At 39.6% G+C, this 24,040-nt stretch overlaps 1 protein-coding gene and 1 long non-coding RNA gene across 4 annotated transcripts in view; one reads left to right on the top strand and one right to left on the bottom strand.

Moving 5' to 3' along the window:
• LOC138945457 (uncharacterized) overlaps nucleotides 1–24,040 on the top strand; it is a 350,740-nt gene that overhangs the window by 95,371 nt on the left and 231,329 nt on the right. The window lies entirely within an intron of this gene.
• Nucleotides 1–24,040, bottom strand: part of LOC138945451 (leucine-rich repeat and calponin homology domain-containing protein 1-like) — a 114,509-nt gene that overhangs the window by 25,303 nt on the left and 65,166 nt on the right. For all 3 annotated transcript variants that reach the window (XM_070316880.1, XM_070316881.1, XM_070316882.1), the window contains exons 14-19: nucleotides 19,441–19,605; nucleotides 16,023–16,178; nucleotides 15,337–15,519; nucleotides 9,972–10,101; nucleotides 6,299–6,322; nucleotides 3,422–3,490 (exon numbers count right to left, since the gene is read on the bottom strand). In XM_070316880.1, coding sequence (XP_070172981.1) covers nucleotides 3,422–3,490; nucleotides 6,299–6,322; nucleotides 9,972–10,101; nucleotides 15,337–15,519; nucleotides 16,023–16,178; nucleotides 19,441–19,605 — 727 coding nt within the window. The remainder of the gene's footprint in view (nucleotides 1–3,421; nucleotides 3,491–6,298; nucleotides 6,323–9,971; nucleotides 10,102–15,336; nucleotides 15,520–16,022; nucleotides 16,179–19,440; nucleotides 19,606–24,040) is intronic.

Raw genomic sequence — 24,040 nt, 5'->3', positions numbered from 1 at the left:
CAGACCGTCCGGAACCGCCTGCATACAACTGGTCTATACGCTTACAGGCCACTCCGGGGCAACGTCCTGACTCGCTGCCATTGCCAGGCCAGGATGCAGTGAGCGAACCAGCACCTCCAGTGGACCCTTGCCAACAACTGGCGCCACGTTGTCTTCAGCGATGAGTCTTATTTCCTCCTGCAACATCACGACAGCAGGAGGAGGGTGTACAGGAGGCAAGGAGAGCGCTACCACCAGCAGTGCGTGGATGAGGCGCCTCCTCATGGTGGTGGGGGCGCGATGGTGTGGGGGGCCATCACCAACACTGGCAGGAGCCAGCTTGTGGAAGTTCCAGGCCGCCTGAACGCCCAGCACTACGTGCAGGACATTCTGCAGCCACACGCCCTGCCCCTCCTGGCCGCGCCACGGGCTCAGTTCCAGCATGATAACGCCAGACCCCACACCGCCAGACTCACCACAAACTTCCTGGCCGCCAACAACGTCAACACTCTGCCCTGGCCCTCTCTCTCCCCAGATTTGAACCCAACTGAACACGCATGGGATGAACTGGGAAGAAGGCTCAATGCGAGAGTTAACGCCCCTCCCAACAGGAGACAACTCTTCCAGGCCTTACAGCAAGAGTGGGACAACATTCCCCAACAGACTTTGCGAAGACTCATTGCTTCCATGCCAAGGAGATGCCAGGCTGTAATTGACTCACGTGGAAGCCATACTCGTTATTGACTTTGACCTTGGTTTGTGTGAAGGTCACGCTCAATGAATAACTGCAAAGTCCAGCAAATAAAGACATGCATCTGTGCTATCGAAAAAGCTCAAAAACTTTTCTGTCCGACTTATGTATTGTTTGTTCGAAAGAATGAAATGTCAATAAAATTATTCATCAAACTAACTATGCGATACTTTTTTTGCACAGTATATAATAGAATCTCATTCATATTATTATAATAAAAAGAAACATCGATTGCAAATAAGAGACTTATAAAATTTAATTGTAGCTAAAAATGTGCTAAACTGAAGTTGTACTTATTACTGAATATTACTTCAATTCAGTTATTTCACTAATTACGTTTACTGTTGGATAAAACAACATCAATGACCGACATAAAATTGAAAAAAATAAAATAAAATAGAGCAATGATAATAATCATCATCAATTATAATTTTGTGTACCATGAAATGTAACATACCTATAGATCAATTAAAACACAACAAATAAAACCATCACCATCTTGTTGGGGGTTAATTGAATCTCCAAAACACCACCATTACATGCATATTATTGTCCAAACAAAGTTCTGATTAATTAAAAATGTTAAGTGAAATAATTTTCAAACTTCTGCAAAGCAGCCACAGGAAGATATCAAAACAATTGTTTTAGATAAAAAATTTAAAAAATTGATCAAAAGTGACATATTAGTGAAAAACTTCCTCAAGACTTAACACTTCACTCAGACTCTTAATTAATGATTCAAAATAGTATTTGATAAATAGAGAATAGTACTACATGGCTTTCTGTGTCTAATTTCCAGATGTATATGTACATACAAGTTGCTTTTTAAAAATAATGAAGCGAAAACGAGCTTTTCATTATTTGAAAAAGCAATGAGTGTAATTTCTTTCTCACAAAGGAATGGGGCCGACTCTCAAAATGGAGATTTGTATACGAAGAAAAACAACTCAAGCTTTCCGTAACCTCAATAGGCGTCTTATCACATTTGTATAACTGACATGAATGTATATATCTCTCTCAGTCTTTCCCCCTTGCATGCACAAACACACACACTTTGCTGTATCATTCGCTCACACTATTTAATCATTAATACACACATTCCTGCTAAAGCAACAGCTGTAAAATTCAAACATCATGGCAACAAGAGTAAATACAAGAAGAAATGAAAATGTGAACAATATAATAAATATTTTTTGCCAATTTCTAAAAATAATTCTCTTTTTTCATATCCTACCACTGAAGGCAGTATAAACTATTTAACAACTTCAAATGCAAATGTAATTACTGAATACACATCTATGACACTCAGCATGCAGGTATACACAGAAGCAAGCAGCTACCCAGGCTAGCAGCTAGTCTATACACATGTTACACAACTAGATGTGACCTGTTCTCACAAAATAAGTCCCAACCCGTTCTTAGCATAGACAGCCTACGTATGAGGTGTCTGAGAGCACTACCGTACGGAGAGATTCTGCGGGCATCGCAGCAAAAAGAAAGAGGGATATTTTTCTCGGACTCTCAAGCCAGATGCCAGACAGTAACACTTGGTATCTAGACTGTAGAAGCCTTTGGTAAAATTTATTTTTATTTTTTTCAAAGTGTATTGATCAGAGTTTTACTGCCTCTAAATCAAAGAATAATCAAAGAAAGAATTTGAGAGAAAGAAAAAAATGAAAGATCTTCTCCTCAGCTACCATAAAAATCATTATACATATAGGGACTAACTTTGTGAGAACAGCTAGGTCACAAACAAGAATTATTCAGCATGCTCAGACACAGAAAACTTGATGAAAATGTGCAAAAATAAAAATAAAATAAAAAATAAGATGAGAGAAGCAGTATGTGCAGGGGAATTACACAGAAGGTGGGGTGAGCAGGGAATCATCTCTGGGTACTATACTGACCTGTTTGCTGTTGGTTTGCGTTAATTAGCTGTGATTGGGAACAAGTCTAACGTTGCGCTATAGGTCGTCTAATGTTACCCTCATCAACCGTTTATTTATTCATTCCTTTAAAAGTTATCAATTTATTTATTGTTTATTATCTATTTATTTGGTCTTTTAAGAAACTCATCTTTCACCTGACCTCCCTTTAATCTTTTTCAACCTTCCTTGGCCTGTGTGATAACTAGACTATTAAAAATCTCAACTACTGTAACACAATTGCTCCAATAGAAAGAAAAACTGAACTGAACTCTCTTACAAACTATTATTCGTATGTGTTTCAACTTCCACAACAATACCAACCTACAGGTCTATAATAGTCTACTGAACAGTCATAAGTTTATTGAGCAGATTAGCTCTGTAGTAATTAAAGATACTCCAAAGAATTAGACACTATCTTTTGTTTTTCTGGCTTAAATTAACTCAGAGCACAAAACAGTCCATATCTCTTTCAAACATTCAAAGAATGATGCCTTGAAAATTCTAGCAAGCAACCTGCATCAAATGAGTAAAATAAATAAATTTAAAAGCGAAAAAATGTCTAACAGAACGTTTGAAGGGCAAAAAGTGTAACTGTCGCTGGGAATAGCTAGCACACTGACTGGAAGCGGCAAACCAACAACACAGAATTATGAGGGAGATGACAGTGAATCATGGCGAGATGGAGAGAGAGAGAGAGAGAGAGAGAGAGGGTAAAGGCTAAAACTTTCTAAGGGCTGATGCCAAATAAAGGTAAGACATTTACACGATGAACAGAGGAGGTTGGAGGCCGCAGTCGAGAATAGGTTGATGAGGGCTGTGTGTACATGCGGCTCTGTCATGAAGAGAAATGAGCAAAACAACGCCCATCAAATCAGCCCGCCTCAACCTCGTCAGTCAAAGAGAACTGTACTTGCTTCCCACCACACAACGATCAGACGATATGAGACAGTGCAAACTTCACGCAATCGGCTACGCCCATTTTATTCTCTGTACAGTGGAACCCCCCTTTTAAGACCTCTAAAAATCTGAGAAAATCCGGTCTTAAATAGGAGGGAGTCAATGGGGGTAATTTTACAGAGGTTATATATGAACTGAAAGTCTGAGAAGACAAGGTCTTAAAAGGGTCTTAAAAGGGGGGTTCCACTGTACGTTTTTAGAAAAGCTCAAAGATCATCCTTTGATTACAATTATCAGAGATTCCGACAAGTTACTGCAAAATTTGTAAAAGCAGCATTATAACCTACCCCCTATGAAGCAAATGTTCATGCAGAAACGTTTACTCTAAATGTCTTCCTTTTCCCTTCTTTTTTCTCTTTTTATTTTGATTCATTTCGGTTTTTTTCTTTATACTATTTAATTTGTAAAGGAATGCATTAAAGGTACTCAAAAAATATTCCCTAAGAACCTTCAAGAGAATTTTTGTGATAAGTTTTTCCTGGAAAGTAAACATACACTTGCAACAGGTCTGCAAATCATTGTAGAACCCATGAGTGAAATTTGCACTTTGCTTGTTGACAACATGAAACGTGATAATGTAGTTGATCTGTATTGGTTCTAACAAGATGATGTTATGCAAGTTCACTTGTTACCCCCTTTTTCCCTCTTTTTCCCTCACTTTGCATGTACACGCACGCAAGCACACACACACACACACACACACTTAAACACACTTAAACATACATACACACACACACACACACACACACACACACACACACACACAAATGACACACACTATCTTCCTCTGATTTTTTTTCAGATCACACACAAATTAAATGACAAACCGTTGCCCCGATCAATGATATAATAAACCTTTTGACCATTTCTTACATTATAATTACCCTCAACAAAACAGATTTACGCCTACTTGCCTCATCAAACCATATCCAGCTGAAGCTATTATGAATGCAATATTAGGTAGTGACTGTACTAAACTAAATTTATAGTTCAACAAAAGTTAGAGGCAGCACTTCACACCAAAACAATACACTCAGCCAGAAGCATTTTACTCCGTTAATACTAAGCTGTCACTCCGATCATGCTTAGTCACCACAAATGAAAAGATTTTGACAATAAATGGTGAACTTTTACATGTGAATGATTGTCTCTGTCTTAAAACAGTTGCATCAATGTTTCTTCTTGATCACACTTATATTGTCAGGCTGGACAGCGAGACGAATGTTGCTGTCTTCTCCAGGTCTTCCTTTCCTCCGTACAGCTTACAATGTTTGAAAATAATCTTCCTCACAATTATTATTTATCGGCCAAACAGTTTACTCCTCAGTTTATGCTGTGATTTTGATTGACCTCTTTTCTACTTTCAAAACTTTATTGATTCTTTTCATGTACTTTGCGACATAATTAATCTGTGGAGAATTTTCTCAAGAAAACGTTGTCTCGTGCTCTCTGTAGGGATCGGATGCAGTTAAGAAAAGTAAAAGTAGTATTCCCCAGCACTTTCTTCACAATTTAGCAATTGAAAAAGGAAAAGCGTTGATATGCTAATCACAGGGCTATCACCCAAAAAAAGTGAAAAACCTGAAAGGCCAGGGTCTGAGGCTTTTTTAAAAATTATCTTGTAGGGACAAAGAACAAAGTTTTACTTTAAAAAACCGGGTTTTCCGGTTTTAAAAGTTTAAAAAGAAACGGATTTCCGGCGTGAACCGGAAAGGTGTTAGCCCTGTAATAACCCTGATCTCCATAAAGAATCTGTGGTTAATGAAAATTAATGGTGATTAAATGTGGCAGTTTCATTATTAGTGTGTGAACACAGGGCCAGCTTAGTGTGCGAACATCTAACACACAGATTTTTTTAACAATTGAAACAGACATTGTTAAAAGTGTACTTTTTTCACAGACCATAATCATGTGTATCTTTAGTCCAAAGGTCTGTGTCATTATTGTTAGCACACACATACACACACACACACACACACACACACACAAACAAAAGTCTGCATTTATGTAAGCTTGAACTATACTCTCAAAAGCACATGCTAACGGCCAGAACATTAACAAAAAATACTAAATAAATTATGACTGCTCAAAACCTTTTCATCCTGTTAGAACCAGCACAGAATTAAATCATATCCGGAAAGTTCTGTACAAAATAAACCGTGCAGCATAACACTCGCAACTCAAGTCACAATTATGCAAATCAAATGCAGGAGGTAACATGCCAGCAGATGCTTCTGGCAGAAGACTGATAGACATTCCTCTGCTATTTACACAAACAAAACAAAGAGTCTACTGCATCCAAGAGTTCAAATGTTAAAACAGTCCTCATGCTGTTTAGTATACTAGTGAACAACAGTTTCACCAAGAAAACAGCAGACCTAGTCTTGAACTTAATCAAAACGAAAATGTATCAAACCCCAAAAAGGCAGAAAGTAAAATAAGGAACAGATAAGGCAGAAAATCATGTCATAGCTCCCGGACATTTGAATCTGCAGGGGTTACTATTAGCATTCCTAATTTACAGCCAATACGCTCAAGTCATTCACTCAAGGTGTTAGGAGCAAAGAATAGTCCTTGCAATGCATATTACGGAGAATCTGCATTTACAAAGCTTAGGTTATCCAGAAGGAAGTCTTGTTAAGAAAATTTCGTCAAGTCAAAAAATCTCTCAATGCAAAATCACCTTTGCTGGGCTGGGCTCCTGCTGCTGATTGTAATAAATGCACAGAAGAAATTAACTTTAAATTCTTCCTCAAGAACACAGCATTGATCTATTCAAGGCAGCGTTCTAGAAACAAAAATCTAAGGAAATAAAAACACAAGAAGGGCAAAGCCCATACGACTCACATGCTTTACACATTTTTCCTACCAAAATACATGTGACCTTGACCCAAGGTCAAGGTCATCCAAGGTCATGCAACACAAAGCTGTTAATTCAAGACATAGGAAGTACAATGGTGCTTATTGGCTCTTTCTACCATGAGATATGGTCACTTTTAGTGGTTCACTACCTTATTTTGGTCACTTTTCATAAGGGTCAAAGTGACCTTGACCTTGATCATATGTGACCAAATGTGTCTCATGATGAAAGCATAACATGTGCCCCACATAATTTTTAAGTTTGAAACAGTTATCTTCCATAGTTCAGGGTCAAGGTCACTTCAAAATATGTATACAATCCAACTTTGAAGAGCTCCTGTGACCTTGACCTTGAAGCAAGGTAAACCAAACTGGTATCAAAAGATGGGGCTTACTTTGCCCTATATATCATATATAGGTGAGGTATTGAATCTCAAAAACTTCAGAGAAAATGGGAAAAATGTGAAAAATAGCTGTTTTTTAGGCAACATTTATGGCCCCTGCGACCTTGACCTTGAAGCAAGGTCAAGATGCTATGTATGTTTTTTTGGCCCTTGTCATCATACACCATCTTGCCAAATTTGGTACTGATAGACTGAATAGTGTCCAAGAAATATCCAACGTTAAAGTTTTCCGGACGGACGGACGGACGACTCGGGTGAGTACATAGACTCACTTTTGCTTCGCATGTGAGTCAAAAATCAGAAAGTTGCTGCAAAAGAAAGAAAGGAGGCCTGTTTCGTTTCCTGTCTATCATTCCCCTGATATCTCAGCTTTTAGTCTTAATTAACTTTCCCTGCTGCCCCAGTCTCCCCCTCCCCCTCCCCCCAAGTCAATACAAAGAGATCTAGTTACAACACATAGGTATAGAATGTGAACGTGACTCCACTCCATGTGAATGAAAGCAAACAAGGTACAGGTACCACAAGCCATGCAAACAGTGAACCCTTCACTGATGCTACGTAGGCTTAAAGTCACCCGCTGTCGTGAACAAATTCACTATGCAAGCTAAGCACATAGCTTTCACCATCATAAAGTTTTAAACATTAATACATTGATTCCTGTGCAGTAACACAACCCTCCCTACTGCTAAGCGCAACAAGTTTTACCACCTAAAGACTCATAAAAGTTAGCTAGCAGTAGGTTAACAATATAAGTCTTAATTGTTTCAGTCGCTACTTGAAAAAAGTGGATGTCAAATTAGGAATCAACAGAAATGTGAGAACCGGAACTGAAAATGGGAAGTGAGATGAAGGAGGGAGAAATAAACATAACTTTCAGAATCCTGCTCTTGACACCTTACAAAGTTCAAATACATGTATCATTATCAATCGCCTATAGTCAATAACATACAACACTGGTCATCTGTAGAATGTATAGCACACAAATGAATACTGTGAAGCAAAACAGAGAAAGTCTAACATTCTGTTTGCACATAAATTGCAGCTTGTAGCATAACTTTCAAAAAGAAACAGAAAGAATTGGCAAGCATAGAAAGAGAAATTTCCTTTCAGCAAAAGCTGTAACTACTCTAGCAAAGCAGCTCTGTGAGATAACTGTTCTCCTGGCTAAGGTAGGGGACATGGAGAGATTTCTGGATGGGGTTGGGTGCAATTTTGACAGAAATCATTGCAGAAAGTCAGGTGCTACAATAGAGTAGCTACTCGTGTTAAGAAAGACATTTACCACTAACATAACACCAAGTCAGCAGCATCCATTGTTGCCATCTAATTCTTCCTCAACAGAAGAGAAATATGCTGTATTGGTACGTTTAACCCTTGACTGCCGGAACATTTTTTAAATAAATCAATGAAAAAACATTACATACAAGTTATAACAATTATACCAAAACTGAGAAAATGGTCTCCAGGGGAGGCAATCATCTTGCTGCAATTCAAAGGGCAATATGCAGTCGTTGTTTCCCTTGTAAGAGTATTGATTTTTGAAGTAAAGCAGGTACATGATAGCAGTCAAGGGGTAAACACTAGTTTGAACACTGATTGAGAGAATGAAATAGGGATAAAGGCACCAGAAAAGGCAGAACTAATAACAGAAATAAAGAGAGTGCAATCTAACACCGCTGTTTTGGAGGAAGGAAACACAAAACAAACAACAAATTAAAAACACCCAAAGTGGACAACAGAAAACCGTGTGAAAACAACAGAAAACTCTGTCAAAAACAACAGAAAAGATTAAAAGAAAGAACCAAACAGAAACAAGGGTCAGCCAACTTCGAACAAAAACAAACTCATTCAAACAGAAAAGAGGATCTCAAGAGAAAATGCTGCACGAGACAACACCAAAAGAACCTACTATTCGTCCGACCGCTCTGCGAACGTTTTTGGGCGTTGAAGTCTGAACAAAGAGCGAATACATTACAACACTGGTGAATGTTCTGAAGAAAAGCCTGTGTATTACAATAAAAGGCGTGAAAAATTCAAGAGAGAAACACATTTATCACATTAAATCAAAACTGAAATCTTGAAGTGAAAAATTCAAGAGAGAAACACATTCATCACATAAAATCAAAACTGAAATCTTGAAGTTTAATACCAGAAATGAGAGCATCATCAGAAGAAGCACACAAAATCTCACATACAAATCGCAACATCTTTTCAGAAGAAAAACAGATTGAAAGAAAAGAAATCAGAGCAGCGCACAGTCTAGGGTCAACTACGCACACTGACAGACTAGCTCGCTAGCTTCATCCGCAATGTCCACATCAAACTGTCACAAGTTTTTCGCTGTTGTTTTCGTATCCTTTTTGTGGATATCTTAACAATTAAAAATTACATACAGTCTTAATGTCCAACATCTCATGTAATCTTTGGAAATGGACAGGTTTTTGAAAAAAGACCTTGTAGATGTAGTCATTCCATACAAACACTGAGAAAACGGGATGGTTCAATTTCTGCCTCTACATCTACACACATTTGCATACAGATCTATCCACTACATCAATACATGTTGGTGTATTAATTTCTGTAAGGCCATAATATACCGAGCAAGCCTTTACGGTTCTTTTGTACCCAGAAAAAAACCTGCCCCAACAATGCCATATAAGCTCTGAAAGTATGTCTTTCTGTCTTCCCTGCTATTGCTAATCAAAGGCAAGAACAGAGGCCAGCGTACTGTGTTGCTGTAGCTCAAGTCTCAGCACACAAACAGCAAGATACAGCCACACCATCCATTAAGGTACACACCAAGAGTATCATATATTTCTACAACACAGACCAAAAAAAATTGCACACAAATTCCCATATAGAATATATTTGAAAGTGTTCAAAAAAATTGTTTTTAATGCAGACGACACTTAAAACAAAACAAAAATTGTTTCTTTATAGATGTACTCGGTGCAAAGTATAAGAACAATATTGCAACATCTTTCACACAGCTAAAAACATGGGTACATCACACCGACACACAAAAACACTCCTACACTAGTTGAGCAGAACAGGTAAGCAGTGAAGACAAAAACAAAATGTATAAAAACGTACAGGTGTGAGATGGTTTTTGGCGCGGGGGTTGGTGGCGGTGTTGGTGCTGGTGGAGGTGGGCGCTCGCCCGGTGCTGCCCTGTGACTGGACACTGTTGACGCTGCTTGTGCTCGATGTCCTTGACACTGACCTGTGACCCCAAACATGTCATCAATGAGATCTGAGAAACAAACTAAACATATTAGTTTACTGATACATTTGACTGAGAAAAGAAAAGACCTATGAAGAAGGTTTGCTCCAAGCCACACACACACACACACACAAAAAAAACAAAAAACAACAAAAATAAGGCAAAAAATAATTGTAGTTGCAAACCTGCATGCAACTGAGGTTAAAGAAGAAAAAAAAATAAAAAAAAAATATGAGAAACAAAGGGCTGTAAGCGGTCTAAATGCATTACAGTGGTAGTGCTAGCCCCTTTCAGACTCCCCGATTTCAGACTCCCTCATTATTAAGACCTGATTTTTTCACTTTTTTTTTGGTCTTCAAAGAGGGGTTCCACTGTATTGTGCATGAAGTGAGAGCTATGCAGATGCAATCTCCTGGCACCTGAGAGAATATAACAAGCATTGAAATGAACAAGTGTCTTTCATCCTAAACGACTATTGATGAGATTACAATGTACACACATGGTGAGTTTCGGCTGACTTAAAAAAAAATTAAAAAAAGTGACAGACGAACCTGTCCCTGGCGACCACAAGCTCTCAATAACCACCACCTGCAGACATCCACCACCCAAAAGGATCCCCCAAAAGTGTTTTTATTCAATATACAGTGGAGTCCAGCTATAACGAACCTGGGTAAAACGAAATCCCGCTTTTAACAAACTGCCATTGATTTCCCGGCAGACAGCCTTCTATTTCTTACTTGTTACTTTCGGGCTACAACGAACCTTTTGAACTCATTTGCATAACGAACCCCTCTTATAACAAACACGTTTTCATCCCCCCAGAGCAGTTTTGTCTCTAAAAGTCACAAGGCTACAACGAACGGTGCAAGGTCTCGGCCAACCAAGACTATGGCATACTCGTAGCAAAGCCGCGGAATGGTACCGTAAACCAAGAATAGTGACGTAATTACGTCACGGTCGAAAGTCTTTGACGTCAATGCCTCCCTGTAGTCTTTAGTTTCTCTCGCGCGGTGTGTGTGTGTGTGTTCATTTTGTGCACATGTGTTAGTGTTACTGTTTGTGTGTGTGTGTGTGTGTGTGTGTGTGTGTGTGTGTGTGTGTGTGTGCGCGTGCATGAGTCTGTACTCGTGTGTGTGTGTGGTGTGTGTGTGTGTTTGTGTGTGTGTAAGAAAGAAAGAGAGAGAGAGGGAGGGAGAGAGAGAGAGAGTGTGTATGTGTGTGTGTGTGTGTGTGTGAATGTCTGAAGAGTACTCGGGTCCAGCGCGAGCGTTTTTAAAAGACACTGACCTTCTTCCCAGGGGTCAATGACCCAGTTTTAGCTATGAGGTGGTTCCCCTGTCATATGAGAGAGGAAACATTTCCTGCACAGGGGTCAGTGACAGTTTAATCTATGGGGCGGTCTCTTTGATGTCTCAGCTGAAACAAGTTGTTTGACTGGTACTCAGGCGGTCTCTTTGATTTTATTTCTATTTTGATACACTCCTGGAACAAAAAGTGCCGCCTTATGGCCCGGAAAATACCGTACATGCTTTTACACGACTTTTTAAATTTTACTTCTAAAATTACAGTAAAGTGAACATTTGAACTATGCCTCTCTATGGATTATATTATGAAGCATGCAGAGATTGTACTCTCCAAGGAAAGATCGATGGGACGATCATTTGAAGGTGAGTGGGAAAACTTGTCTTGAGGCCATTTAGGGTTGAAAACTCTACAGCGAATTACTGATATAACGAACTAAAATGTATCTCCCTTGAGATTCGTTGTACCCGGACTCCACTGTAGTACTCGTCCTTCCAAAATGTCCACCTGCTCTGTCCCTTGGGTGGTTGCTTACCCGTAGCAAATGAACTTATAGAAACTTTTAAGAACGTATAAGAAACTTATAAGTTTCTTACAAGTTTCTATAAGCTCCTTATAAGTTTTTTATATGGCAGTACAAGTATAAAAAATTAAAAATAAAAATAAATAAATAAATAAATAAATAAATCCCTGCGCTTAGAACTGTACCCACGGAATACGCGCGATATAAGCCTCATATTGATTGATTGATATACGTTTTGCTATAAGTTTTGTTATAAGTTTGCTATAAGTCTGGTAGACTGTATAAGGAATGTTGTAATGGACAGGTTCCACTGTACCTCCCTTCTCAAGTGAGTGATGTTGTGCACATCCACAACTTTGTCTGGGCTTTTACATGTCATAAGGGAGTGACAGGCGCAGTGGCGTGGTGGTAAGACATCGGTCTCCTAATCGGGAGGTCGTGAGTTCGAATCCCGGTCGCTGCCACCTGGTGGGTTAAGAGTGGAGATTTTTCCGATCTCCCAGGTTAACTTATGTGCAGACCTGCTTAGTGACTTAATCCCCTTCGTGTGTACACGCAAGCACAAGACCAAGTGCACACGGAAAAGATCCTGTAATCCACGTCATAGTTCGGTGGGTTATGGAAACACGAACATACCCAGCATGCCTACTCAACGAAAGTGGAGTGAGCTGACTATGCTCTCAGAGTATAGTGTGGGGAACCCAAATGGGCAAACGAGCTCACACGTAACCAGACAATTCTGGACCGCTGAAGAAGAAGAAGAAGAAGAAGAAGATAAGGGAGTGTTTTAACTTGGACACAGATCAAAGATCAACGGTCTGACTGCCTTAAACTGCAGAGTAACATTTCGTGGTCGTCTTCGAATTTTTGCGTAACTCCATTCTTGGCAATTTTGATGTTTTTGTGCTTTAGATTAAGTAAATCATTCTCCATGAGAAAAATTCTCCAAAATACGATTGACAATACATTATTTACATTCTTTTATTTTTCTATCCACACCAGGAACGAATATAAACACTATTTCATGATAAAAATAATCAGTTTTGTCCTTCTCCTGAAAAAGCTGTTTCAAACGAGTTATGCCAAAATCAATTTTTTTGTTGTTGCTTTATTCATTTTAAAAGTGACACATGAGGAAGTTGCCAAATGACTTCAGCACAAAAATCCTACCGTCAAAAGAAAAAATTGTGCTGTATTTCAAAATAGAAATGTATTTACCGTGGTGGTGCCAGTGTCCTGCTTCAGAAGCATGCAGAAAACAGAAACAGTACAACATTCGGCATGCATGCAACTAATTATATGTCCACTTTATTTCAAGACCCTTGAAAAATACTACCAGACCTGCCTACCCCCCCAAAGGTAAATTAGGGAGATCCTCCAAAGCTGGCCGGGGTCCAGGGGCAACGCCCTGGTGGGGGGTTCAGGGGGGCGAAGCCCCCCGACCGAAAATGGTTTTAAGGATTTATAAAGTGTATTTTGAGGCCTTTCCTAACACCAAATAAATGGGATATGCCTTTTTGAAAAGCTATATTCGACGACTCATTTCAGTTGCCTCCGGCACATTTGGGGGGTGTGAACGGTAACTCCTAGTCCTATTGTCAACCAATCTTTCCTCAAGATTTTGAACATGTTTTATGGTGTTTTATTTACTCCTAGGTACGAGGAGGAAGAAGAAGTTAAAAAAAAATAACTATTGAAAAAAAACAACCTTACTTGCAGCGATTTCAGAATCGGGAAAGGCCTTCCCAACTGCTTTGTTAATCTTGTCAGAAAAAGCTATAGGCACGTTGTTCTCCGCCAGTAACTGCGTGAATGTGGCCTCGGCGTTGGTAACCCGTCTTTTAAAATCCGTTGCCTTTTGGAAACAGGTAGTCAGTTTCAGCTGCCTGTTCTTTATGCCCTCTTTGGCTGCCTCCTTGTGGGTTGAACTGGCACAGTGCTTGGTGATGTCGTTTCTACCGCCGTGGGATATCGAGAAATCCCGGTAGCAGACGCCGCAATGAGCAAAATGGGGGCCTTTCGTAGACTTCTCCATGTTTTCCAACTTATAGTACTCGTCTTTCCACTTCTGCATGTATTTCTTCGATTTCACTTTCTGCTGATGCTCAAATGGTGCTGTCGATTCGTCGTCTGTCTCATGCAGACGTTTCTCAGCTTCTTTACCCGCCATCGCGACAATCCGCGTCAACAGAGCTTCGCAAGTCAAGCTTAGCGATTGGTCGTTGTATCTGAGTAAACCAATCATAACAGCCGAAGCAAAAACGCTTGGCGGCACCGGAAGCTGTACTCAGCCCAGGCGTCTAAAAGCCCAAACCATGTACAACACGGAACAAATTTCGTTTTTTTTTTTTTACAGGATTCATTGATGAAATCGGGAGAATTCAAAGTCTAATCGGGAGGTCGGAAGTAACAGACATGAATCGGGAGTCTCCCAAATTTTTCGGGAGAGTAGGCAGGTCTGTACTACATTTACCAACATCATCTTGAGAAAGACACACACACACACACACACACACACACACACACACACACACACATGCACACACACACACATCCACACACACTCACACACAGAATTTGAGACTTTTCCCCCATTTAACTTTGCTTTTTTCAGATTTTCTTTGATAATATCTGCAAAGCTATCTCCAAATCAAGACTCCGTCCCTTTGTAGGCACACTTTTCAAAGCTATCTCCAAATCAAGACTCCGTCCCTTTGTAGACACAATTTTCAAATCTACCTCCAAATCAAGACTCCGTCCCTTTGCAGACAACATTTTCTAATATTTTGGGGCGTCTGAAAAAGACTGTTGGAAAGTCTATCTATTTTATATGTTACTACAGTGGAACCCCCTTTACAGACCTCCACAAATCTGAGAAAATCAGGGCTTAAAAAGGAGGGAGTCTTAAAATGGGGGTAATTTTGTTTGTTTGCTTAACACCCAGCCGACCACGAAGGGCCATATCAGGGCGGTGCTGCTTTGACATATAACGTGCGCCACACACAAGACAGAAGTCGCAGCACAGGCTTCATGTCTCACCCAGTCACATTATTCTGACACCGGACCAACCAGTCCTAGCACTAACCCCATAATGCCAGACGCCAGGCGGAGCAGCCACTAGATTGCCAATTTTAAAGTCTTGGGTATGACCCGGCCGGGGTTTGAACCCACGACCTCCCGATCACGGGGCGGACGCCTTACCACTAGGCCAGCCGTGCCGGTGGGGGTAATTTTACAAGAGGTTATACACAGAAAATCCGAGAGAAAAAAAAGGTCTTAAAAAGGAGGAAGTCTTAAATTGCGGGGTCTTGAAAGGGAGGTGGGTTCCGCTGTCGTGGAGGATATAGATCTATCCTTATCGGTTTTGGGATTTCTGTACAAGGCATGACGAGGCATCAAGTTCTACCCACCTCCCTGAGGTTGGTGTGGGGACGTTGGATCGCTCGCTGGCCTTGCTCCGCCCTGCTCCGGGACTCTGTGCCGGAGAGGCGCGGTCTCCGCCGGCCTGGAGACGAGACAAGCTGGGATTGGCCGACGTGGGGCTGGTTGGCTTGGAGCTGTGAGTGGGGCTGGTGTCTTCCTCTGCTACTCCACTGTAAGGACACATCACACACACTTAAATGACAAAAGTATTCATAATAACTAGACCTGGGAACCCCCGTTTTGTACTTGGAGTATTATCAAACAAACTTGGTGTATTTTCAGAAAAAATTAGCGTACTCCACGCAGCATTTGAACATCCACGACTCAAAGATGATTCACACGCGTCTGTTGCACCGTTAATTAAGTTTACCAATACATTTTTTTAAAATTTTTCTTTCAATGTTTACTGACAAAAACTGTAATCATGTGTCACAATACTGGATCGGCTTCGGGATGCGCTTGTGAAGAAAATAAGTCAAGGAATTTTTCTCAACGTATTTTTTTCCACTTACCATACTGATTGTATTCTAGACAATCATGCTTTAACGTTCCAAAATTCAAAATAAAAAAACGATATACATTAAATAAACAATATGTATTTCGTAAAATAGAGATTTCACAGCACTCTAAATAATTTTTATCCAAGGTATTGGCGGCAATCACGGACACCCACTTCCTGTTGCTGTAGTTGTGGCCGTCTCCGTGGCTGTTGTTACTGACGGCGGTGGGAATGCCTCGCTTTACGGTGGTGTCAGACGTCGTTCGCCGGTACTGGGAGTTGTTTGCGATACGTCTCTGCTCCTTGAAGCTCTGAGAACTTAGAGCATTCCTGAAAAAGGACATGGCCGTACATCAATTCTTGAATATCTACAGAAATAAACAGCAACCAAAACATGGCAAAGTAACAGCAGGAAGCCAAATGTGTCTCATGATGAAAGCATAACATGTGCCCCACATAATTTTTAAGTTTGAAACAGTTATCTTCCATAGTTCAGGGTCAAGGTCACTTCAAAATATGTATACAATCCAACTTTGAAGAGCTCCCGTGACCTTGACCTTGAAGCAAGGTAAACCAAACTGGTATCAAAAGATGGGGCTTACTTTGCCCTATATATCATATATAGGTGAGGTATTCAATCTCAAAAACTTCAGAGAAAATGGGAAAAATGTGAAAAATAGCTGTTTTTTAGGCAACATTTATGGCCCCTGCGACCTTGACCTTGAAGCAAGGTCAAGATGCTATGTATGTTTTTTGGGGCCTTGTCATCATACACCATCTTGCCAAATTTGGTACTGATAGACTGAATAGTGTCCAAGAAATATCCAACGTTAAAGTTTTCCGGACGTCCGGACGGACGACTCGGGTGAGTACATAGACTCACTTTTGCTTCGCATGTGAGTCAAAAATGGTTGAATATTTAAATAGGCAGTCATCATTACTACATCTGTCAGACGAAGGAATTCAGACATGGTGACTACATATATCTACCTAAATATTCACCGTGAAGTCCCAAACATTAAAAAAACAAAAACAAGAACCTTTGCACTCTGTCAATCTTTGGTATTTCTTTCGTTCTGGCTCAAATATTTACACACAAGGAACAGAAAAATTGTGAAACTAAGAACCCACAATGCAAGAGTAATTTTCAGGCATGCAGCTGTCATTTTACTGAAAAGATGCAAATTAAGATTTCACTCCAAAAACATAAAGAGTCCAGGAATTTATTTTCACTGACTAAGAATAAGTTTCAGTTCAAACACTAAGCAATACATGAAAACAAATGAAAACTTTCCAAGGGTTCAGATCTGCCAGGCTGAACATAAGTGAATTCTTTGTGCAGTAAAAGGAAGTGGGTAAATGCTTTATCTGTTGTCAGCTGTGACCTATAATACAGTGTAACTTCATTTCTTCAGGAGTGACTAGCACCTAACAAGAAAAACATAATTGTTAAATACTGATAACTGAAAACAACCAAGACTATGATGTTAAAGACACCACCATCAGCATCACAAAAGTGAAAACTTGTCAAATTATTTTATTTGTGAAAATTGTGATATTTTGAAATTGAATAATTGAAAAGAAATCAGGAAGAAAAAAAAAAAGAAAAGAAAAAAATTAAAACCAGAAAATAAAAAAGTGAACCAACACACACCAACTACCTGTTTTCTGATAAATAAATATTCAGACAATGAAATTATGAACACATGAAATAAATCAACCAGAGCTCTCACCTTAGAGCTAAACTGAAACCAACCACACCAGAAGTGAAATGATAAAAAGGGAGACAATCCAAGTCTGACCTTACCGATTCCCAAACAACAAACCCATGACATATTCCTATCTTTCTTTCTTTATTTGGTGTTTAACGTCGTTTTCAACCACGAAGGTTATATCGCGACGGGGAAAGGGGGGGAGATGGGATAGAGCCACTTGTTAATTGTTTCTTGTTCACAAAAGCACTAATCAAAAAATTGCTCCAGGGGCTTGCAACGTAGTACAATATATTAGCTTACTGGGAGAATGCAAGTTTCCAGTACAAAGGACTTAACATTTCTTACATACTGCTTGACTAAAATCTTTACAAACATTGACTATATTCTATACAAGAAACACTTAACAAGGGTAAAAGGAGAAACAGAATCCGTTAGTCGCCTCTTACGACATGCTGGGGAGCATCGGGTAAATTCTTCCCCCTAACCCGCGGGGGGTATTCCTATCTTGTAATACTGGTTTTTACTGAATCTGCTTCCATACTCCTTTTGTTTTTGATTTCCTTGTTTCATAGCTTAGATCGTGAGAATAGTTTTCACCCTTTGAAAAAAGAGGGTTTTTTAAGTAAACCATCTGTGGCATAGTCCACTGAGTTGCATCAAGAAGTCACATCAAGCACAACATGCCCACACACACGCACACACACACACACACACAAACACACATGCACACACTCTCTCTCTCTCTCTCTCTCTCTCTCTCTCTCTCTCTCTCTCACTGGGGGTTCGGACAACTCAACAATCTTAAGGTTTCCCCCTTTGTCCTCAAACTGACAGACTGTCCCTAAAGCCTGAAATGTTTCCAATAACCATGTCTAAAGGTAGAATGTGATGACGAATGTACCACTATATCCTAAAGAATAACCAGCTCAGGCTCATTAAATTCCACCAATGATGATTCATAATCATAATAAAATTATCAATGACTGGATTTAACTTTCAAGCACTGAGCAATACATTAATATCTGCACTTGCAGAACATTTAAAGTACTGTAAGGACTCTAAAGACACAAGATGGCACAAAGACATTACAAGACAAGAATTGACGAATTTCGAAAATAGCTCTGTCGGGTTTGTATAGGTTGTGGGAGAGTGGCCTTTTTTTGCAAAACCTCGTAACAAAATTAGAGGGGCCTGGAATCACTAGCGGTGGGGTATGTTGGAAACACGTGGCCTTCACACCCCTCGCTAGTGATTGGCCCCTCCAATATTTGTACATGTACAAGGTTTTGCAAGAAAAGATAACTCTTCCACAACCCATACAAACCCGACGGAGTTATTTCCCAAACTCGTCTATTACACACAGGGAAGACATTTCCTTCTTGTTAACTACAAGAGCACTGCCTGCTTCTCTTCGCTTCCACTTTCAACATTTGAAATCCTGTAAACATCAGCAAAGGTCGTTTCTTACTTCTTTCACCAATTTCCCCCACTTTACTTTTTTGTCAGCAGATTTAATTTTTATGGTTTGAAATATCTGAGGAAATTAATTGTTGCATGTTTATTTGGAAGTTTTATTGCTTGTTTGTTTTTTTGCTTGTTTTTTTGTTATATTTTTCTTCAATTTTTCCCCCTAAACCCTTGTCCAGTTAAAGTTTAGCTGTTCAGATTCAAAAACTGTGCAAATAGGCACCAAGCAGACAAGTGATGCATAATAACAACAAAATTCATTCACTTCCATAATTGCACACAAAATCACTTTCAATGCCATCATAATTACACAGCAATCAAAAGCTCTCACACAAGCCAAACAAAATGCACAAAACACACTTCAAACAGTGAATTAGCAAAAGGCTGATAAACAGGTTCCAATACCATACCTATACTCCCATTCTGACAGAATGTAGTCGCTAGGAGGGCCGGTGTCAGCCGACCCAGAAAAGTTATCAAGGTCATTGTCATCGTCATAGCGACGACGGTAGGCATTGGCGTATTCACCGTAATTGTCATGCAAACGAGGACCCCAAGGTTGCTCAAAGATGGAACTGCAAGCAGAACACAGTGTCGCGCCATGCCAAAACAAAAATAGACAGAAACTCAAGGTCGCATCTCAAGGTCATGCCCAAAATCTACACACAATCAGCCTGCTTGTTTAGACTTCACAGCATGCCAAGGTTCGCTTTGTTTTTTTGTTTCAATGCAGCATTATATACAGCATGCATACCCCATTTTTGTGTCTAATAGAGTCTTACTTACAATTGCAAATGAAAACATATCTCTGCAGGCATGCGAAAAACAAGCCAAAGCATGAGCATTGATTTTGTTTCATATTTATCCATTTTTTGCTCAGAAACTAACTACTTGCATGGTTTCATCAAAATTTAGTTCTGTTTTTCTGTCACTGTGACACAACGTTTTGATAACATTTAAAAAAAACAAAAACATCTTTACATTTAGAACGCTGATGTACGACACTTTAGCTGGTTATCTGACTGTACAGTGCCCGTGACTTTCTCTACAAAGTTGAAAAACAACAGAAATCTGTACTCGCCCATACAAAGACACCACACACACAAAAACAAAGTTAAATGTTCACCTATGGAGGCTTCTTCAGGACCACAAACAAACAAATACAAAGGAAAAAATAGGTGAAGATCTCATTTGTTTTTAATTTTAGGGTGTGTGCTGTCCTTGTCTTGGTGAGTACAGAATTCTTTGTTTTTTCACTTTGTTTATCTCACCCACAGTCATTTTGTTGTTTAGATTTTCAGTACATTTACGAGCTCACATATCATAACATAACGTATCCCTTAATGTGACTTAATCAGTGGATTTCAGACAGAAAAGACAAGAGCAAAGAAAGGGAGAGAGAGATGTAGAGAAAATAGTGTGTGTGTGTGTGTGTGTGTGTGTGTGTGTGTGTGTGTGTGTGTGTGTGTGTGTGTGTGTGTGTGTGTGTATATTATGCATGCTTGTCGTAACTGCATGTGTGTGTACATCAGGCATGGGAATTAAAAATTGTAAAAACGGCTGAAAATTAAGGAAAACAGAGGAAATATTTTTTGATGACCGGGGGAGGGGGGGGGGGGGGTTTGTCACTAAAAGTAAAACACTACATATTTCGCACTAAAATACGAAAAAAGAGGAATTTCTACTGCTAAAATTAAAAAAAAACCGGCGGAAATCCGACTTTAAAAAATAAAATAAAAATAAAAAAACATTTTTTTTTTTGCTGAGAAAAAAAAGCGGAAATGCGATTTTTTTCGGCGGAAATTTTTTTTAAAAAAAGCGGAAATCCGCCAAACGGCGGACAATTCCCATCCCTGGTACATGTTTTTTTAGTGTTGGGAGCATGTCAGGCAGATTTGAAATGAATGCACAACAAATAAAGAACAGAATTTCCATGGTGATGACAGAGACAATTCAAACGTCAACAACAAAACAATCACACACTGTATATGTTTGAGAATTAGGCATTCCCTTGTTCAGACTGTCAATATGATAATATGCTTTTAGTGTATATATTAAGTTAAATACACTGGCTATAAGTAATAGTGTGTGATGTTACGACTGCAACAAATTGTTTACATGACGTATCAATGTATACCAGGAGTAAAACATCTGTAAGGAGTACAGTACAATGTATGAGTTTTAATGAGTGTGAGTTTTAATTAACTGTATTTGAACAGAGTTTTGTTACAGTGTCAAAATTCATGCACTTCTGAAGGAAGACAGTTTATAGGGCTTAATAACAATGTGACACAAACATTAATCATGTTACAAGTATAATTCTGAGAATCAAAGCCATTTAATTGACAAAATGATAGTCTTCTTAGCTATGACGCTTAACTCACAAGATATTTTTGTTCCGTTTTTATTTTACTTTTTACCTTATTTATTTGTCTGTCTGTATGTCAGTGCCTGTGTTTGAATTTCCATCAATTCCTTTTTGTGGGTGTTTTTTTTTCTTGATGCAAAATTCACAGTTAACATAATTCAAGTGCAACCTTTGTGTAAGAAAAGTACAAACTTTCTATAAAGCAAGATTATCAGTCAAAAATGTAAAATAAAATTATGTTAAGCTATAAACCTGTACTGCAAAAAGCTTGTAGTAATTGGTTTTCTGTGATGTTGCATTAAAAGCACAATCTACAGGACTACTACTTAGCTTTCTAAAAACCTACCCAACACCACTGTGTTCTCTACTTGTTCTCAACAATTATGACAAAATTTGTTCTCCGTTACGACACGTCTTACCACGCCAAGTTCAAGATGAAAAAGGAAGTTGGGAGATTTACCTCCCTTGACTTATCCTCGGTGCGACTTTTTACAGAAAGGTGAACAAATGATCATTTTCGACCGTCTTACCAGTTACATGTCTTACAGCCAAACCTGGCCATAACCAAATTTAAGTAAAGACTTAAATTGTTTTATGACAATCTGCCTCATTTGTTTCTATACATTTTTCTTCAAACATAAAAAAACCCCAGGTTTGTTAATTTAATTACCATTAGCTTTTTGGTACCGCCATATATACTGAAACTAAACTGAGAAAGAAATATCACACCACTGTAATGTCTCTGTAGCCTTTCAGAACAAACTGTTAATCACATTTAATAAACTCACTGCAACAACTTGCTCTACCCGAGCCTACTATCTCACCCAACCTCTCTCTTTCTTTCCTGCGTTACTTCCTGACGTTTCACTTCAGAGAAGAGATGGAGAGGAATAGAGAAAACAGAGACAGAGAAAGAGAGGAACAGAGACAGACAGATCGAGATAGAGAGGAACAGAGACAGACAGATCGAGATAGAGAGGAACAGAGACAGAGATAGAGATGAATAGATAAACAAAGATAGAGAGGAATAGAGAAAACAGAGACAGGGATAGAGAGGAACAGAGACAGACAGATCGAGATAGAGAGGAACAGAGACAGAGATAGAGATGAATAGATAAACAAAGATAGAGAAGAGTAGAGAAAACAGAGACAGGGAAAGAGAGGAACAGACAGACAGATCGAGATAGAGAGGAACAGAGACAGAGATAGAGATGAATAGATAAACAAAGATAGAGAGGAGTAGAGAAAACAGAGAGAGGGGTAGAGAGGAACAGAGACAGACAGATCGAGATAGAGAGGAACAGAGACAGAGATAGAGATGAATAGATAAACAAAGATAGAGAAGAGTAGAGAAAACAGAGACAGGGAAAGAGAGGAACAGAGACAGACAGATCGAGATAGAGAGGAACAGAGACAAAGATGAATAGATAAACAAAGATAGAGAGGAGTAGAGAAAACAGAGACAGGGATAGAGAAGAGCAGAGAAAGGGACAAAGACGAATAGAGAAACAGAGACAGAGGTAGAAAGCGGGAGAGGAGCACAGAAGGCAGGCAAGAAAAACAGCAGAAAAGAAGCACCCTATGACGCCACAACACTTGCATTGTAAACTCACCTACAAGTAAAACACCAAACCAATCACACACAGATCGACACCTTGCTGCTTTGAAACTGTGAACCCTTTCACAGGACGCCTACACCTCTTCAAACAGACACAGCAGACAACAACGCATTCACCAAATCCCCCAAGCTTACTCAAGCAAAGCTCAGAGGCCTGACAGTAAGGTTTTCAGCGTCATTCTTTTAAGCCTCAAATCTCTGTGGCAGGGCAACTTTCTGGCACCAGCTCCCCGCCTAGAAGATATTTTTGGTGCTGGAGAAAATTTGTGAATAGAGACATCATGGGTTTCCAACATCAGAGATAAATTTAGACATGAGAAGCCGAGATAAGGGACGCCCCAGCCCATGATGTGAGAAGGTGAGAGGGCTTCTGAAATACAGTGGAACCCGCCTTTTAAGACCCCCAATTTAAGACTTCTCCCTTTCAGACTTTTTGTTCGTAACCTCTGTAAATTTACCCCCAATTAAGACTTCCTCCTAATTTTCTCATGTTTTTTTTATGTCTTAAAAGGTGAGCTCCACTGTTCAGTGGAACCTGCCCTGGACACCTGCACCTTTGAATAACCACCTGCCTTAAACGACCACCCCTTGATGAGAATTTGTTTTGTTCTATACAATTCCCCCGTCATTGGCGACTATACCTGGATAATATATACAACCCATTTTGGTAGGTCCCTTCGGTGGCTGTTGCAGTAAGGTTTGACTGTATACGTGACTACCACTTTGCATCTTCTCTGATGTCACAATATACACCTGACTTTCTACCTGTGTACCACCTCCCTCCCTTTTTGGAGGTCTTAATAGGGGGGTTCCACTGTATTCTATTCATTTGCCTGTAACTCGCTGTGTTTTCTTCCTATGTCTGTACCCGGCAAAGGGCTATTCAGCCACCCTGTGTGAGAGCCTGTCTCTTCTCATATTTCTTGTCTCTCCCTTCCAACAGGTTCCCTGGATACCACTGTAAGTCCAGCTGAGGTAAGGTGTCTGTGATGTTAGCCTCCTGCCCTCTTTTATATGCAGGGTG

This window comes from Littorina saxatilis, linkage group LG13 (genome assembly GCF_037325665.1).
Source record: "Littorina saxatilis isolate snail1 linkage group LG13, US_GU_Lsax_2.0, whole genome shotgun sequence".
NCBI lineage: Eukaryota > Metazoa > Mollusca > Gastropoda > Littorinimorpha > Littorinidae > Littorina > Littorina saxatilis.
The sequence above is the reverse complement of the archived record's forward strand: the minus strand, read 5'-3'. Positions and strand labels throughout refer to the sequence as shown.